We start from the raw sequence: 19,251 nt of genomic DNA, 5'->3' as shown, positions 1-19,251 counted from the left end.
GAACCTGGAAAAGCTGCCACCGACATTGCCTCAGGTGGCAGCTTCCCAGGCATGGACAGGAAATGCCACACGATACAAAGAGTTACTCAAGTCCTGTTTGACCAAACTCAGGTGGTCTTCCCCGAAAAGCTCTGCACGCCAGGGGAAATGCCCATATTGGCACATGCTCTATATGGAACCTCCTGAGAAGCCTGAGGTGATTGGTGATTGGTTATTCCGCCAATCCACAGGGATCAGCCATCACCAGCGTTTTCTACTGCGAATTAGTAATTTCAATCCAATAGTATTCTTAGTAAGTCTGAATCACAGAACCAGCCCAGCAGGGAAATACGCTGTACAGGCCATGCCTTTCAGCGATTTATGCACTAGTAACTGCTGTCTGAATCTGGGGAAAAAATGTACGGAGAAGGAAGCTGAACTCCGACTTGTCTCCCCTTTGTTGGTGTGAGTGCCTAGGTTGCTTAAATCCAACACATGGAAGACAGTTATAACTTATGACAGCTGTACAGAGCCTTTAAAAGTAGAAATAAGTACTAGTACACACTAGAAGAGAAGGTTTAATCATCAATAAAAATGTACAAAAATATTCCAATGAGAACAGTTTCTGACCTTGGTCTCTGCAGCCACCACTCCCCTGGTATGGCTGGGAATCCTCCCCCGAAGCAGCTGGCCAGGGATGAGCACACAGGGGACGGGCAGCAGCCCAAGGTGGTGGTACATTCCTCAGCAGGTTCTTAAGGCAACACATTGAGATTAATTTACAGTTTGATTTTTATTACTAAATTTTGTTCATGTGGAGATAAATGCTGATGTAGCACCCGTGGCTGCTGGGAATGGGGTTTTAGGGGAACCCAAGGCAGCTGTGAGGCATACACCCCACTGCTGGCACTGCAAGGAAGGGTTGGTCAACATCCCCATCAACCACAGGTCCAGGGCTTTGAAAATTTACAGGAAAAACTCACTCTAAGAGAGTATTCAGACTCAAGCCAGAGCCAGATGTCAATTCTCTGTACAAAAGCTTACATGTGGTTTGGCCAGTGTTGCAGTTCACAAAAGAGCAATTCGAACAGCGGGTTCTTTTAGCTACAGATCAAGAACTGGATTCCTTACTCCCATTGCCTTCCCCTCTCCAAAATAAGCACAAATCCATCAAACAAATTAAACCACAAGAAACTGTATTAAGAATTTCTTTCTACAAATGAAGTTTTACCTGCCTACATGGGCCAGACAACCAGCATTACTACCTTTCTAGGAAGGACTGGACTGAGACAATTCTTTGCTAGGATGGAGCCAACACTTCCCTGGGCCTGCAGACAAGATCCAGCGAGCACTGCGCTGCCTTCCTCGGCGGTGTTCCCTGCAGAGCGTTTCCTCTGTGGTGAGCAGAGTGCCCATGGTGCCTGGCAGCTCCAGGACGGACACTCAGCTTTGCACTCGGAATTTCATTTGCTTCTCTAGATTTGATGCCAGGCCCGTAACAGTAGTACTCAACTGTGTTTATGTTGTAAAATTAAAACCCGCTGTCATTTCAGCAATGGAACTCAGGATATCAGAACCCGCGTCCTGAATTAGACATTGGTTTCTTTTATTATGCCACAATGTAAACATATTTGGTATAAATAACGTTCTCATTGATCTTCATCCAGTTGTTCCAAAAGAGTCCTCCTCTGTTTTTCCAACTCCCCTTCACTCAGTTCACTGCCAGAAGTATCCCAGTTCCCCTGCAGAGAGAAGCAAGGTTAGTGGTGAGAATGAAAGGGCTTCCAGGCCACGTTGGCGCCACCTTTGCCCCACCACAACTCCTGTGGCCTCGGCAGCAATACAGGAGCACAGGGTGCAGGAAGCTGCTGGTGTCATACTCAGGAGTTCCAAGAGTGGTAGCCAGAACAAGTGGGGAGGGCATAGGAGACATGGCAGGCTAAGCCCCGGTCCTCCTGTAGACTGTGCTCTATCACACCCGAGTTCATGTTCTCAGGAGATGCCACGCTGGGAGCTTTTCCAAGCAGCTTATTTTAAGACAATAATGTAAAAAGCAGACACCTGCCCTACCATCTCTTCTTGAAGGTGGAATATATGGGGCTTTACCCAGGAGGCCACCTCCACCATGATCACCACCACAATCTAAATAACCAGAGCGAGGCGAATAACTCGCCCTCCAAGAGACCCAGAAAATACTGAACCACAAGCAGTTTGCCTTTTTCATTCAAACACTTGTATGCATCTTCTCAAACACTTCTAAACCCCTCCAAAACAAGTCAAGGAGCACAGCATGGCAGCCAAGGGCAGGACTGCAGTCACAGACATGCTCCCACAGGACTTGCCAGCTTGAAAAGTGCAAGAATTGCAGAACTTCGTTCCACTGAGATTTCCTCCCAGTGTCAGCCCAGCACTGCAGCTACTAAGATTCTAGAGGGCAGGTGTTGCAGAGTCGCTCCAGTGTTTAACCAGCTGTGTGTCCTGAGCTCAGTCTGGCCAATCAGACTGAAAAGAGCAGCAGTTCAGTCGCATGCGCTGCTTTGTCAGAGTATGGACCAAACTTCAATACCCTCTAGAAAATAATGTGCCTCAGTCACACTTTACATCCACAATAAATAGCATTTTATCAAATAGTGCTTTCACCCATCAGTAACAAAGCCCTAAATGAGGGCATAGAAGCTATATGGTTAAGCTCTGCTTGAACATTTGGTCCTTTTTATATATAAATGGAAGCAGGACATAAAGAAAGCTCTAGCACCTTACAGTGCACCTGTAAAGCTCTAGTACTATGCTACAGCATCCCAGCTACACAGGAAGCCCAAAGTACCAGATAAAAAGGAAACAAGAAAGCTTACAGAATCTTTTCCAGGTCTCTTTTTAGTAGGAGATTTATGTTTTGATTCAGATCTTTGCCTAGCTCTATCCTTTTCACTCTCCCTCTCTCTTTCCTTTTTGTCTTTTTCTCGTTCAATGTCTGATTCGGGTGAATCCTGTGTAAATAAAGAAGAAATATTAAATATATTAAATATTTGTTCCTAGAATAACCACACCTCAAAAAAAGCTGACTTCATATCAATATAGACCATTAGGAAAACTGTGTGAAGTGGTTACTAATTAGGCACATCTTATTAACCATCACAGAAGTAAGTAATGCAAGAAAGGTTACTGAAGTGATCTGAGGAGGAGAGAAGTTTGTTCAATACCAAAGAACGTTCACCGTTCCCAGTGCATGCTGGATGCCATATAATACATCTCTCCTGGGCACAACTGTCATCTGTTCAGTAAGATCTCCAGAAAGGGTGACATCTGGTAAACACTTTTCTGTCACACAGCTGCTTGGCTGTGCTCGACTGCCTTAATGCTCATGGGCTTTTTCTGGATATTAACCATACTGTGAGGGATTAGGTGGCGTGACTGTGGCTTTATTCCACTTTCATCCCAGTGTTGCTAAGCTTATGTGAACCTGTTTGTGTCACAACCCTTCAGCACTAATATCTTACTCAATAGGTAACTATTAACATCCTCTCTGTCACTGTGGACACTTGTCTGCTGTCAGGTACAGCTAACTGCTTGTAAGTGACAGGCATAAAGAATATGTTCTGAAGAGTTCTGCAGCCAGTGTGAGGTCAGAGACCCAAGTTAGTTTCTTTACCCAGGACAAAAAAATATTCTTTGCCTTCAACTGATAGAGTGAAAGCTCTCTTTCTGCTCTTCAAACCCTTTTGATGATCAGAGCTTCTAATGTGACCCTGACGCAAAAGCAGACAAAAGGAACAAAGCCCACTATCAGGCAAAAGGAAAAGATGGCTGGATACCTTCACAGCTCTCCACAGTAGAAGTGAACACCAAGATTTGCCATGATCAACTGCAAATACCAGGCTGCTAATACAGTCCCTTACACCTTGCTTGCATGGTTGCACTTAAACCTTAAAGCTCATCTAGTTCTAACCCCCTGCCACAGGCAGGGACACCTTCCACTAGACCAGGTTGCTCAAAGCCCCGTCCAACCTGACCTTGAACACTGCCAGGGATGGGGCAGCCACAGCTTCTCTGGGCAACCTGTGCCAGGGCCTCATCACCCTCTTATCTGAATCTCCTCCCTGTCAGTTTAAAGCCATTCCCCCTTGTCCTGTCCCTACATGCCCTTGCCAAAGGTCCCTCTTCAGCTTTCTTGTCAGCCCTTTTAAGGCACTGGAAATTGCTCTGAGGTCTCCCCAGAGCCTCCTTTTCTCCAAGGTCTCTCAGCCTGTCTCCATAGGAGAGGTACTCCAGCCTCTGAGCACCTTCGTGGCCTCCTCTGGACTTGCTCCAACAAGTCCATATTCTGATGTTGGGGACCCCAGAGCTGGATGCAGCACGCCCAAATGGGGGTCTCACCAGAGTGGACTAGATACCCAGAAAGGATGACTGAAACCACAAGATGTCAGGTTGTCCATTAGCCAACTCAAGTCAACTGTACTTACAGACTTATGTCTTCTCTTCTTGCTCTTTTTCTTGTGCTTTTTTGACTTCTTGTAACTTCTCTCTGCAGACATAGAAAGAAACAAAACCACATCAGTAAAATTATAAAGCCTCAGAATAAATTAACATTAATTTAAAAATGAACACGAAAAATCTCATACCAGATTCTGCACTGGAAGAGCGCTCAGAAACTGATCTGGACTCTGAACGCTGCCTTTTCTTCTTTGAATGGCTGTCATCATCCTCAGACTCTGAGCCCTGGAGACACAAACCCAATGTGATCAGTAAGAACACTGCATTACGAGTAGTTACAGAAGCAGGTTTTAAATCGTGTAACACCTTACCGAGCGAGAACGCGATCGCTTCCTGTGATGTTTTTTAGACTTTTTAGAATGTTTCTTGTTCTTTGAATGATGATGCTGACACTCGTGCTGGAGTACAAGAGAAGGGAAATGTTATCATTGACTGTCTACAGGACACAGCAAGAAACTGTAATGATGTTCCTCATCATCCACAAACCCATCTCTGGCTAGCAGTGGTTAAAACCCCCACATAATCACACATTTAGTGTGACAAACCCCATGAACAGCTACCAGTATTCCCATGTTAAAGTTGTCCTAACAAGCACCTAGGAACAAGGAAACGATGCTTGCAGCTTCCATTACCTGGATCCCTGTTTCAGTGCTTCCCATTTAAAACCCCTGCTCAAGATGGCCTAGAACACACTGCATGCCTTGCTCTGCCAAATCTGAAATTCTGAAATTAACCCATTTAAAAAAAGAAAAGAAAAAAAAGAAAAAGAAAAAAAAGCTCTTACAAACCCCAGGAACTGGAAAAAACCCCACAGAGCATGTGCTGCAAAACCAAATCTAGCATTATCTAGGAAAAAACAGCACCTTATTTAACAAGAATGACTTGTCAAATCTTCTGCAGCTTAACTCCTACTGTGGCCCACCCAAAAATTAAGGATGAAACTGAACTACACCATCCTGTTTGGACACCAGCAAAAGATTTGCTACAGGAAAATAATAAAGTACATCTGCAGTGCTTAGTATGCTCTTGAAGTTCCACATATGCAGTGAATAAAATACTGCAGAAGTTCTATTTCCTATTTCATCATGTTTTGTATGAAATCACGGCACTGAACAATATTCCTCAAATAAACCAGGAAATTTTGATGTTAACTTCTGAAAATTCTTGTAGGGAAGCAGATTTAAAGTATTAAGTAATATCAACTCTTAACACATTTCTTCTGTTCCTTCCTTTCACAATGAAGTTTAAGTATCTCTTACTTTCAGGTAACACACCATGTCCACTGAAACAGAAATCTCTAGAATTCTGTTAAATCCCTCCCCCTTGCTACACAATTTAAGAGTCAAACATCTAAGCATCTTTTTGTATACCCCCAAATCAGGAAAAAATAAAATAATAATTACCTCTAGTACATGAATGAAATCTTTAAATATTCTTTTTCTTTCAGACTCCAGAGTGATGTCTTCAAATGCTGGTTCCTTCACAAACCTATCTCTGATCTGTAAGAAAAGCAGCAATGAAATACTAATATGAAATACAGCCAGTCAGAAATGGAAATAATGAGACACAAGTTCACCAGTTCAAAAAGCCATTGTACTGTTACAAGGCGAAACATTGGTGTTTTTTATGCCAGCTTCACAACCAGCCTTTATGAGACTGTAGCAAATGGAAGCAGACAAAATCAGACACTTTTTTCTGCATGTGTCATTTAAGCCACACATGCTTGTTAAAACATGTATTTTTTTTATACAAACTATACTTTGAGAGGAAAGGTTTTTAAAGGTGATCTTGATGAGAACAAAGTTACAGACTTCTGAGCAAGCAGAGTGCTTTATCTCCATTTAAATGAAGTTAGGGGCACTCTGCAATATTTTTTTTTTTTTAAGAGTTTGTTTGGGTTTAATTTTTGGGCTGCTTTTTTGGGTAGCTTGTTGTTGTTTGGGGTGTTTGTTTGATTGGGGTTTTTTTGTCTGGGGTTTGGTTTTTTTGAAGGAGTTTTGTTATAAATTGTATCCAAATGAAAATATCAGTCAATGAGTTACTCCCATCAAATCTTGACTTTTACTGAATAAATGGCAAGACAATTTTTATGAGAGTTTAAGTTACATTACGAGCTTCGAGAACCCAGGTTTACTTATAAAAGCATTAGGATGCAGCAGCCTGTTAAATATACTTGGAAAGACTTTCATAACTCAGTGACAATACATACATCTTCCCAGACAGCATCCAATTCAATTGGAGGAGTAGCTTGCTTCAACATACTCTTGAAGGCAGACTCTTTCCGCTTCATTTTGCGAGCTTCTTCCTTTTCCCTCTCTCTTTCACGCGCTTCTGCCTTTTCTAGCAGCTGTATCAAACAAAACTAGTAATTCAGTTCCATGCCAGTTTTGGAAAGCCCAGTGACAAAAACATTCCCTCATGAGAAAAGTATGAGATAAACATTTCAACTTGAGAAATTCTGTAGTAGGAATTAAGTAATGCTATGTTTTGAATAAAGACACACCTCTGCAGTCCTTATTTTGGGAACTCCTATGAGGATAAGCAACTCTAAAGCACAGCATCTCTCAAATATTTTGAAAGTAGTTGTAAGTAAAAACAATTGCTAATTCTTGTTTTCACGAGAGATTTTGTATTGCAAGTTTTCAAACACTCCTACATATTAATACTTACACTGTTGAAAGCCAGCTTGATATTTCCTGCATCTAAAGTAGTAGCTCTTTTAGTTGAGCTGATGACTGTAACAAAATCTTCAAAGGAAGTATTCACTTCAACCACAAATCCTTTATCCTGTAAGAAAAGCACTTCTTTGGCATCAGGCAAGTCAGGAACTCTCACTTCAGTGCTAATGCATGTGACATTAATGCAATGCGAAATCCCATCTCCCAGTAGCAAAGAGTTCACTTGAATGATGTATTGGGCATTAAAAGAAGAAACCACATAACAGAGCATTTTCCCCTCTCACCTTTAGGATATCTTTTATTATCTTCTTTTCATCATGGTAACGTGCTTTCAAGTCTTCAACATAAAACTTGAAAAGATCAAGTGCTGTGGATCCTGATGAAAAAACTAGATAAGTCAAAAGCTAGCTCTAATACAAGAGCTGCATTTTTTTAGACACTTAGAAAAATATACAAATAACCCTGTTCTAGACTGCCCCAAATCCAAGACCTTTACCTTACTTTCTAAGGGCTGCCAGAGACAGTATTCTTACCAGGCTGACCAAGCATATTAGTGAATCTGATGTCTGAGCTTATGGTTGGGTACAACTCCATCCAAGAGGACATTGAATGTAATTGTCCATGCTCGTGCAGTTCATCTAAAAATAGCTACAAAATACAAATGAAATGGAAATTTGTAGTCACTCATCATCCTTTTACTTGGCTAGCAGTTGGAATAGATACTGTTGATAACTGGAATTCTGTTTTTGTTAAAAATGCGATTGAAAAATCATTTTATGTATCATTTCTTCCTGCCTTCCTCCACCATTTACAATGTTCCAATTGCATTTGTTTTCCATTCTAAACTATTTTCCTTTCCCCTAAACTTGTAGTTTTCTGGCAAACAGCTGTATTATACAGCAGACAAAATGCTACAAATGTTGATAAAGGACATATATTCACCTGTCAGCCCACCCCAAGAAACAAAAAACCTGCATAGAATACCTAACCACATAACACATCTAGGACAGAACAACAAAGTCCACCAACCTGAAAAGATTCTCTATTTTTACGCTGCCGCCTTCTTTCTCTAAGCAAACTCTTCTGTTTTTCTTCTTCCTCCTCTTTCTCCAATGCCCTGATATGTTCCTCAAAACAGATCAGTGCATCCTCCTTATCCATGTCTAGCAACAGGTAACAGTGATAAGAATAAAAATTAGGCATTTCTAACTGTAAAGTTTCTTACTATAATGGTTGCTGATTGTTACTGTGAGTAGAAGCTTCACTGAGCACTGAAATATATGAATATCTGTGCAGAAGCAAAACCCAACCTCCCGCAAAATGGATAACTTAGCATTGCCAATACAGAGCACAGAAGATACTTTATGAGAGAAGTATTGTGGATGAGCACTTGTGCATCTCCCAGCATTACCACAGGCATCTTAAACACAGGACAGAGGTAAGAAGATAGAACATCTTTGTCAAATGCTTTAGCAGCTCTGTAAATGGGTATGCTGGTTTTAAAATACAGGATCAACTAATTTTTGAGAAAAATGTGCTCATAATGGAAAAACTACCTTCTTACTCTAGAAGAGTAAAGCCAATTACTTTTCTCAGTAAGCAAACACAGCAGGACCTCACTCAAGTCTAGCAGAAGGCAGTGTAAATATCTGCAACACAGATTACATTATCAAATAATACTTCGAATTTCAAAGGCTAACAACTACTAAAGCAATTCAATTCCCTCCTGAAGAAAGGTATCCTTTGTTTAGTCATTTGGATTAATCAGTAAGGATTTTTGAAGCTGACATCTGTTTCCTAGGAACCAAACAAGACAGGGTCCTTCACACAGGCTGCTCAGCAGCTGTCAGAGCAGTCATGGACTGGGCAAGAGTAAGCCATACCCAGCCAGGGGTCCCTGCGTCTGAAGACAAATTCACTCCCCCTTCCAAAAGAAACATATAAGACTTTCTACATACTCTGAAGTTCCTCATCTTCTGCAAATGTAGGATTGTCCATCAGATATTGCTGCGCCTCTGACCAAGTGGTACAGTAAGTGACATTAGCCATGTTATCTAGTATGTTCTTCAAAGCTTCCCAATTCCTCTTTCGTAACTGTTTGGCTTGTTCCTGAGGAGAAAACATAATTTTTTTTGTTGTTAAATTTGAGGTTGTGTGTACAAAAAGTCATGACCCCTCAAGTCTGTTCTCTATGAAAACAAAGAAAAATAACCTTTCATTTACATGTTAAGCAACATATACTATTTAGATCTACACAGAATTTTTACATGCTATTATTGCTTGCATCCAGAGAAACTATTTCACTACTGTTATCTCTGTTTCTGAAAGATGGGAAAAGCTCATGAAATGGAGCTCATCTTCAGCTGTGTAAGAACACAACTTCCAGTAGTTTACTTAGGTAAGGATTCATCACCTTCTGCCTGCTAACTCTACTGAACACTCCTTTTGTACTGTATAATAAGAAATAAGGAACAACTGTCTCCAAATTCATGTCTACAAAATCAGTCCTAGTTGTCAAGAGTCCCACTAGTGCTTTTTTACTTGTACCCTTGCCCCATCGCATCTTGCTAAAGTGGAGCTCCCTCTCTGTAGTGTCTTACAGCTGATAAACCTTGCCTCCCTCTCTTCTTTTCTCTCTCTTGTCCTTTGGAGAGGGTGTAAACAGACCCTGGAACCTGCGAGCAGCACATGGTTCATACTAACACAGAAACATTCCCATTTGGCTCTCCATGCCTTTATTAGATTCCTTCCCTGCTATGAACATTTTGACTGTCTTTGAACAACATTCAGAACTGCACTGCTTGCAAGATTTCTTTACTAAGAGTATAAATTATCTTACAAATAAGTTTGAAAGAAAGTTACCTTCTCCTTCTTAGACAGAAAAAACAAGACATCTTCATAAATTTCAAGACGATCACGCTCAGATATTGCATTCCAGACTTCCATTTCCCCAAACATTTGTTCAGCTTTTCTGTGGAAAACAAAGAAAAAAGCACACAATATTGGTAAACACCGACTTAAACTGCCCCATCGGCTTACAGTAACAAGAATGAACTCTGTTCTAAGCAGTAATGCTTTTGTATAGCACCTCCCCAATTTTCTCTCTTGGGAAAAACTTTTTCTGAGACACCCTTCTGTCTCTTATAAACAAAAGTAACAGCTAAAAATTAAAGCTGATGCCACTATTCAGGCCTCTCCACAGCAGCTCAAGTTCACATGCAGTGCACTGCACCAGTATCTTTTCTGAGGGCTAGCACACATTCAGGTCACAGTTCCAGCAAACATTCTACAAGATCAGGTCTATGTAGTTTTCAGCATCAAGCTTACTAGACATACTTCCATTTGGGCATGAACTCCCACAAACAAGCTACTTTGTTCTTAATGGCAGATGTAATATAAAACTTCTCTCATGTATCTTTCATTTCTACTTATTAGAACCTCAACTCATTATCATCTGCACATCACTCAAGAGTTACTTTTTTTTTTACCTGGGTCTTAAACACGTTCTATGAAAATAAGACTATTTGTGTTCCTATAAGAATTTCAGTTACAGTCTTTTCCAGGCTGAACATATACTAAGGTTAGCATTCACTAAAAGCAAGCCAGCAAGATTTGATTATTAACTTGGCACGCTAGGAAAGGCTGGAACTTCACTTAATACTGGTCTTACTTGTATCTCGTTGTGGATGTCATCTTTTCATGATTTTCAAGAAAACGCTGGAAGGATTCTTTAGCTTCTTTGTATTTTGATCTTGCTTCTTCTTTCTCTTCTTTTTCTGTTTGTACTTTGTATGCATTAAATGCTTGCTTTTTTTCACTTAATTTTGCCAAAGCACTTCGTGTGAAAGAAAAGGAAAACAATGTCAATTATACAAAATGGAACTAAATTAGAAAAGCAAAGCCAAAACCCCAAGAAATAACAGATTCTAATAATCCAGATTTTTGAGACAAAACTAAATACAATCTAAATAGCCAGTTCTTAGCTGTCTCTCCCTCAGGATGAATGGAAGATCATTTAAAAAAAACCAAAAAACCAAAAAAACAACAGTAAAACAAGTACTTACTAATAAAAGCAGTTAATAATAAAACACAAGCTACTTATCATGCTTTCAGGTTGCATTTACAAATTTCACATTACAATATTATTTTTATCACTGACATCAACCACTTTTCTGCCAATTTTTATAGCAGTCACTCATTTCCAAAAGTAACCTAGAAACTAAACACATTCTTTTATTACGAAGAAAATAATACACAAAATAAAACCAACAACTGCCACATCTTTTCCAAATGAAAAATTAAGCTTAGGACTTGCATTTCTTTACACAGGAAAGGAAGAGAATTCCCTGACAATGATACACATACACAAATGCACAAATATCTATTAAAACAAGCAGAAGTTATGTCAGTAAAGTCGAACTTCCTAAAACAACATTTGTGAGAAATCTAAGGAGGAAAGAATCAAGCAGTACCTGTATCTAGGATCATTAATGATCATTTTCATAGCTTGCTCCCAAGAAGCATTGGATGGTACCCGCTGTGAAGGCATTAAATCATTAACTAATTAGATTTGGAATGAACATCCAACAGCGATCAACTCCTTAAAAAATCCCTTAGGAAAAACAAAAGCGCTACACTTTTGAGGTTAAGACAATACTCTGTCAAATTATTTTTTTTTTTTTTTTTTTTAGATTTTAACAACAGTCAACATGGTACTTTTGGGATTATCGCTGTTTCTGCAATAAATTCTTCTGGAATTTTGTCTACTATAAAACTATGTTGACTACAAAAAAAACTATGTTGACTGTACAAGACACAAACAGACCCCATATACCCTGAGGGAAAACCCAAGCCAGTCTCTTTTTACACTCACTCTTTAAAACAAAGGTAAGAAGTTGAGGGCCCAGGTGATCAGGTGACATGTTTATTAGAAATGTACCTCACTGTCATCCAAAACCACTGAGAACCATAATTTCCACAACACTTAAATACAGTCTTAGAATTACTACTTCATAGGGAAAAAAATAAATTTCTTTAAATCAGACTAGCCACGGAAACTATATCTAACACTTTGTCCTTTTCTTATATGGACGTCTACACTATCTTTGACGCATCTAATGAAGCTGTCCATCAAATCACTCACTGTTCCAGTTTGAATTTTTGACAAAGACCAGATTACAAGTTTGCATAATAGTGGAGATCATGTAAAAGGAAGAAAATAAGAAAAAACTGAACTGAGAGCCCTGATGAAAATTCAGCACTTCCCCACTCACCCAAAGAGCTGGAAAAAAGTTTAAACTGTGTTTTTTTCCCACTGTAGTATTCTTTCCCTCATTTCTTGTCTAGTACAAAAGTCCTCTTCCACAACACTGAAAAATTCTTCAAGAAAAAAGTCTAGCAATTTCTGACAAATGCAGTCTTTGCAGTTCAGTAATGCATTAAGAAGACTTGACCAAAATACCTTTTCTTTTAACAGTTCTTTAAACGCTTGCTTTGCTTCTTCCTTTGTATTCCATGTGTAGGTTTTTTTAACCGGTTGGGTTTCATCATCCTCTTTCTTTAAAGCAGAACTATATACAGAAATCAACAATTTTAATATTTCAGCAATTTTATCTCAATTCAAGACACTCAGATAGAGTAAGTTTTTTATATAGCAGCACAAAGGAAAACAATAATGCTACATCTAAGACCACAATTTGTACAAGACTTTTCCTTACAGATACTATACACAACTGAAAAAAAACCAACCCCATTTCAGAAAAGTATTACCACCTATGCAGTTAGCTACCTGCTCAAGTTATCTAGAAAGAGTTCATAAAACTAATACTTAAATTTAGCAGAAATATTTATATATGTATTACATGAAAGTATAAAGGGGCGTCCCTAAAACTACTCCTCTTGCCCTTAGTTATCTTCTGCTGGCTATAATTCCCCCAAACCACATTTCTTTTTGCTTGAATGATAAAAATCGTAAACTCTAACTCTCCACATAATGAATTCTCCATTATTAAATAACAAAGGATCTCACTTTTGCTGGAACAGATACAGATCTATTTAGTATTTTATTTTCTTCTACCAACAGCCAGTTGCACACATCTATGGAACAGGAAACATTTAAGCATATTATGTTACCTTGGGTAACTATAAGAGCTACAAAAAATTTAGCAAATGTTCACATCACTGATGTTCTCTGCAGGGCTTAAGAATTTTGGGAGAGGGTTGGCAAGGGGAGGGCATTCATTTTTCTAAACCCATATTTAATACTTCTTCCTCTCTTTCTTACTCATTATTCCTCTTTGCTGCCACTGATTCATGCTCATGTTTTGCTGCAGAAATGCTAACTGTCAAAGAAGCCTGGCCACCTACAATTGAAGACAAACCAGATCCTAGAAAAAAAATACAAAACTGCAGCAAAGCCACATACTTTGTCATTTCACTTACTCTGCTGAGGCCTCCTGCTTGGTAGAGTCATCTGTGTTAGCTGCACTTTCTGCAGTCTGTTCCTGCACAGCAGGCGCAGAAGTTGCTTGTCCCTGTTCCTCAGCCGTGGCTGTGCCAGTACTCTCATTTTCTACCCCAGAGGAAGCTGCAGCAGTTTCTCCTTCAGGGGCTGCTGTTCCTGCAGAAGCAGCAGTGGTGGTAGCAACAGCTGCAGCAGTTTCAGCAGCAGTTGTGGCCGTGGTGGTTGTCACTTCTGCTGCAGCAGCTGGAGTAGATATCGCTGCAGTTGATTCTTCAGTCTTTGTGCTATGGGTATCAAAAAACAGGAACAGTCACATACAAGCATGGGACAACTTAATGGCTTATGGGAACACATAGTTCGAGTAAGTTAATAAAATACAAGAAGAGAGGTTTAGGTCTAGTAACAAAAACTTCTCAGAAGAACACAAAAAAAATCTTGGCTCAGAGAAAGTAAATGCTTTACTGAAACTGTACATATGTAGACCAGTCAGTTCAGTTAAAAGTAAACCTATAATACATTATTTGAGGTTTTATATATTAAGCCACTATTTGGAATGAAAAGCTGCAAGGAGACTGTTACAAGATTCAAGGACCAGATTCCATTTTTAAGAAAAAGGCAGCTTAATGTAAGAAACATCAGCATACCATTAAAAACATACCTGTTTTCTTCAGCTTTTATCATTGCTAGAAGAGAAAGGGGGAAAAAATAATCAAAATATAGCTTCTAAAATAGTTTATATATGCATGGTAAAAAATAACTGTTAACATTATTTAATAAAAACATAGCTTTAAGTATTTTTGTTACTATCAATAATTTTAATATTTACACCCTTTAAAGACAGAAATAAATTAATACAAATCCCATTTAAGATAGATCAGGGTATAGAACGAACAACTTCTTGGTTTGAAATGATTATTTCAACTTTTAAAAGACTAGTTTAAAGAAAAAGTCAGGCTCACTGAAACAGACCTCTCGTTTTTCATTCTAACAGTCACTGGTGTTTATTCTTTGTAGTATTTCTCTAAAACACTAATTTCTTACCACAGCTGACATTGTAGATTTTTCATCACCTTACAATACCAAACAAAACCATTCTAAAAGGGAAAAACAGGACCAGAACATTGTATGACGTTTGTACAAAAGGGAACAGTGCTTTTATTATACAAAAGGGCAATAAAAAATTACTAATATCTGTGCCACACCATAATTTCTCAAATAATTATTGTCAAAAATTAAAAGTGGATTGATACTCAAGCAAAGCCTTACACACAATTCTGCCTTTCAGCAGACAGCCAGTACTACTGTTTAGAGTATAAAATACATTACTGTTTTCAAAATTCTTCCAAGACACCAAAACAAAATGCAATTCTTACTCTATTATAAACTATACTGTATTACAGATGTCCAGCACCCTTTTACCCTGGTATCCCAGCTGAATGACGATTAGTACAGATGCCTCTCTGCCTCGTCTTCCCCCATCAACCTGAACCCCATCACAAAACCTACTAAGTCCCTGCAAGTTTCCAAAGGACTAGTGGCTATGTATGAAACAATTTCTGTAACAGCCCTAAAATGAAGGAAGACTTGAAGCATTACCTACTGCTAACAAAGAGAGCGAGCATGCATGAAGCCCTGAACAAGCCACAAGAAGTTACATCATAACCCAGTTCCTGCTTAGGGACACGAGGGGGAGCTGATGCTGCTGCCACATAAGGAAGAACTAAGGATATAATGGAAAAAGGGACTGCGATGAGAACGCTGGAGACAAGACTGCTCCATTAAAATCCCAGACTGTATTAACTCTATTACATACAGTTTATTTTAGCAGATTTAGCTTTAACAGAAGTTTGACCAATATGCTTTGGTATGCACAACTTGCAGCACACTGCCACTCTCCCTACTCATTTTTGTTAATATTACCTTCAAGATCCTCAAGCTCCTTGGGTTTTGCCCAGCGCGATTCCTTTGTTTGGGAATTATAATAGTAGGGCTTTCCAGAATCAGATTTATACTCTTTCCAGGGACACTTAGACAACAATTGCTAATGGACAGAAAACAAATACATAAAATCAAACTTGCAATGGTGTTCTAAAATTAAAAGGATAGCTAGAAGTGAGACACAAACACTACATCAAGAAATAACTTAAGGATTAATGAATGCAAGGCGTGTACCTTCCAAGGAAAATCCTCCCCAGTGGTAAGCACACACATTAATTACGTAAAAATGAAGAATGCCATCTTTTTAATAAGAGAAATTTATTCAAAGATTGAGGAAATTAGTTGAGAGTTTTGTCCACTTTGCAGCCTCGAGTTCTACCAACATAAGGATTGTGATATGAACACTTCTGCAGCATTTATTATTTGAAGAGTTTGCTCCCATTAGAAAAAGATCTATAGACACAGCTATCTTCCTGCATGATAGCTGTGCTAGCAAATTCTGGCATTCACACAAACTCGCACAGTACAGTACTCTTCATCTGAATTTAGTTTACCTCAGCAGGTGTTTTGAGGTCATCTGGCTTCTCCCATGTAGACTGCTTAGTTTCAGTATTATAATAATATGTTCTTCCATCAGGCGATTTGTGTTCTGTCCATGTAGAAGATTTCTAGCAAAAAACAAATGATACGATTAATGATGAACAATAATTGCTGACCAAAATGTTATCAAAAGCCACTAAAAAGGTTAAATACAAGTGGAAAGCAGATAAACCTGTTTAGAGTGCTCTTCACTAACAGAACTGTTGGTTGTGGCGGTTTGCTGGGCTGCACAAACTACAGGATGTGTTGTCTGAGGGCGAAACAAAACAGAGCTCTGAAAAGACATTCTGGTTAATATTTTTCATTTGCATGTGTATATTAAATATACTTAGTAATTTACCAGCAAAAGAAAGACAGCAATGCAAAATCTAAGCACATTTAATCCAGTACTGTTTTCAAGAAACTGTTACTTTGTGACAAGACTTAAGAGTCTCTCCCCACTCAATCAGCAATCTAAGGCAGCTAATTACCACCAGAAAAGAAAGCAGAAGTGAATGCAGTCAGGTCCTGACAACTGCAAGTGGAAGACCCAGAAGCACATCCTGTTCTCAAAACTAAGAAAAAATTGCCTGAAGAAGGTTCTGACTTCAGGATTTTAGCCTGAACTTGGGAGCACCCTCCTACTGCTTTTCAGTGACAGTTTATATAAACTCACTGAAAAAAGGACTGGCAGAACGCAGCTTCAGCCATCTACTCCACCTCAGTTATTGGATACGGCTGAGGAGAAACAACTTCCCTATAGGTCCAACTGCCTTGTTCAATTACGTAGCATACAAATCTCATAGGAATAAAAGGACAACTGATATTCACTAATATTTAATAATTAAGCTAGATACAAGATCCCCAAATTTCAAAGCAACAACCAAAAACTTACAATGGGGTATCTTTGAGGCCATATGATTTATTTTCTTAGATTTCTGCCTCTTAGTTATTTAAACTATTTTCTTCGTCATCTTAAGAACTAAAAGGTAAATGTCTGGGATATCTTCTAGAGAAGGAATTTAGTATTCACAAAACTTTAAATAGAATTTTGATCATGACTGAAAGTTATTTGCGGTCATTCAATGAAACAAATTTGAGATTATTTCCAGATGACCTGCCTATCTCAATACAAGGTTACCTTGATTCGTGATCAAAAAATTTCATTATTAAGTTATATAGTACCAGTTCTGTTGCATCAGGTTATTTCCCATCCATCTGGTGGAAAGGTGGAAGACTACTGAAAAATCACCTAATGAAATAAGTCTGGCCTGCATGTCACCATCCTGCTTACATGTTCATTCTATGTTAAATGACCTTCCCCGCAACCTAGCCAATATTTTTTCCTATTTAAGCTACTGATTAATGTTAACAAACATGACACATTCCACAAACATGGAAGGAGACACTAACAGAGGCAAATTTCAAATATCAAGACATCAGGGGTAGAAGGAAGAGTTACTGCTTATTGGTAATTTAGCTTAAAACTGATGAGGTGGTGATAAGCATTCTTTTGAGGTTAGTAATTTATATTCTTCAAAAAACATGTTTTCAAAATTATTATGGATAGCTATATAGACGACTTTTTATTGCTGAAGTCTTTGGTAACAAAATTCTCAGTAAGCTGACAATGCTAACAGAGGTTCCAGTAGGTCTCATGGGACTGAATAGCAGAACTTTGACCTGTTTCTCCTACTAAGCGCAGGTGAATTAAGTAACACCAAGGCAGACTTAATCATTGGCTACCAAATTCTGCCATACACATCAGAACTGTCAAAGCAAAACACTCACAGATTTGTAACAGGTGAAAAGTCATCCAAATTTAAGTAAGTCTGCTTATAAACTGGTCACTGATATGGAAGGAAGGAACAAAAAAAAAAAAAAAAAAAAGGGGGGGGGAGAGGAGGAAGAACACAGTAAGAGGAACAACCTTCAGTCTTCTTCAGTGCATATAATACCCCAGCTCTACCCTGAGTAACTCTCTAGCCCAACACCTGAAAAGACTTAAATCTGAAAACAGTCAGTGTTAAGAGTAACAGAGGTCTCTAGGCTACAATTCATTTGCAGGCCAGGCGGGGCAGAAGACCTACAAGCACTACAAGAAACATCTCATACTGCTGTCCTGCATAGATTTCAATGCTCAGAAATTAGTGGAAATATAACAGAAAAGACACCTACTTTAACTATTAACACTAATTATAGACTGACAGTCAAATAAGCAAAGAAGCTCTATATGAGACGAAAAGTAAGATATAAGGTTTTCTTTTAAACCTCTAAAACCACATACACACACCACCACACTGCCATTACAATCTTCTAGAATTTTGGTTTTCACATACCTGAGTTCCAGGAGGTGCTACACCTAAACAAAACAAACAAACAAAACTTAAAAGGGTTTGGTTGCTTTACTTTTCTATATAAAGTCACTAATTAATCAATGTTTGAAAGAAAAAAAGACCTGGGAATTAACGAAGATGTCAGTTACTGAAATACTAAATCACAGTTTACGGAAAAGGGTTTTGGCTTTTTGTTTGGTTGGGGTTTTTGGCGGCTTTTTTTTTTTTTTTTTAAATACTTCACCTAATTTTGGTAACATATTTTGAAATGGTAACAAATTGTTTCTACTTACCCACTTGTGCATCCATACTGTTCACTCCTGGCTGTAGGAAAAAAGAAAAAAAAAAAGATAATCAACATTTAAGTACCAAGTGCAACTGTAGTTAAATCATCACTAAATACAGCACACACCCAACCGAGTGCTTTCAGCAACAAATGCTCTATAGCCTTCAATTTGGATTCCTAGCTTCTTGTCATCCACTTTATTATCGCTGCTCCTCAAACAGGCGATTAGGAACATCAAGCTACTTTTCAGAAAGGCAATAAATACAATAAACTACACCGGGGGGTCCCCTGCCATGTGTGCAATACCCATCTTCATCTCCCAAATGAGTAGGTTGTGAGGATAAAAAGAGAGAGAGAGACTGAATTTCTGCTCAAGTAGCTTAGTAGGCCTCTGTTATAATCATGTGGCTTAAGCCTTTGAATGCATTAGTGTTACATTCATAAGGCTTCCTGCAAATCTCATTGCCGCATGCAAAGAGTTATGGTCAATGGTTCAATGTC

General features: G+C 38.8%; 1 protein-coding gene across 1 annotated transcript; it reads right to left on the bottom strand.

Moving 5' to 3' along the window:
* Positions 1-1,561: 1,561 nt before the first annotated feature.
* Positions 1,562-18,773, bottom strand: LOC104400599 (pre-mRNA-processing factor 40 homolog A-like). The gene is given in 23 exon segments (XM_010015181.1): positions 1,562-1,721; positions 2,832-2,966; positions 4,440-4,501; positions 4,599-4,695; positions 4,782-4,868; positions 5,874-5,969; positions 6,680-6,817; positions 7,141-7,398; positions 7,400-7,536; positions 7,682-7,796; positions 8,178-8,311; positions 9,107-9,257; positions 10,011-10,119; positions 10,819-10,983; positions 11,621-11,685; positions 12,610-12,718; positions 13,590-13,895; positions 14,270-14,294; positions 15,532-15,652; positions 16,104-16,217; positions 16,322-16,423; positions 18,468-18,490; positions 18,758-18,773. Coding segments are annotated over 23 exon segments (2,658 nt in total). The 3' UTR covers positions 1,562-1,628.
* Positions 18,774-19,251: the final 478 nt, after the last annotated feature.

The sequence above is a fragment of the Nestor notabilis genome, unplaced genomic scaffold (genome assembly GCF_000696875.1).
Source record: "Nestor notabilis isolate BGI_N333 unplaced genomic scaffold, ASM69687v1 scaffold14455, whole genome shotgun sequence".
In the NCBI taxonomy this organism is placed as follows: Eukaryota; Metazoa; Chordata; class Aves; order Psittaciformes; family Psittacidae; genus Nestor; species Nestor notabilis.
This window is presented reverse-complemented; position numbering and strand designations above follow the sequence as displayed.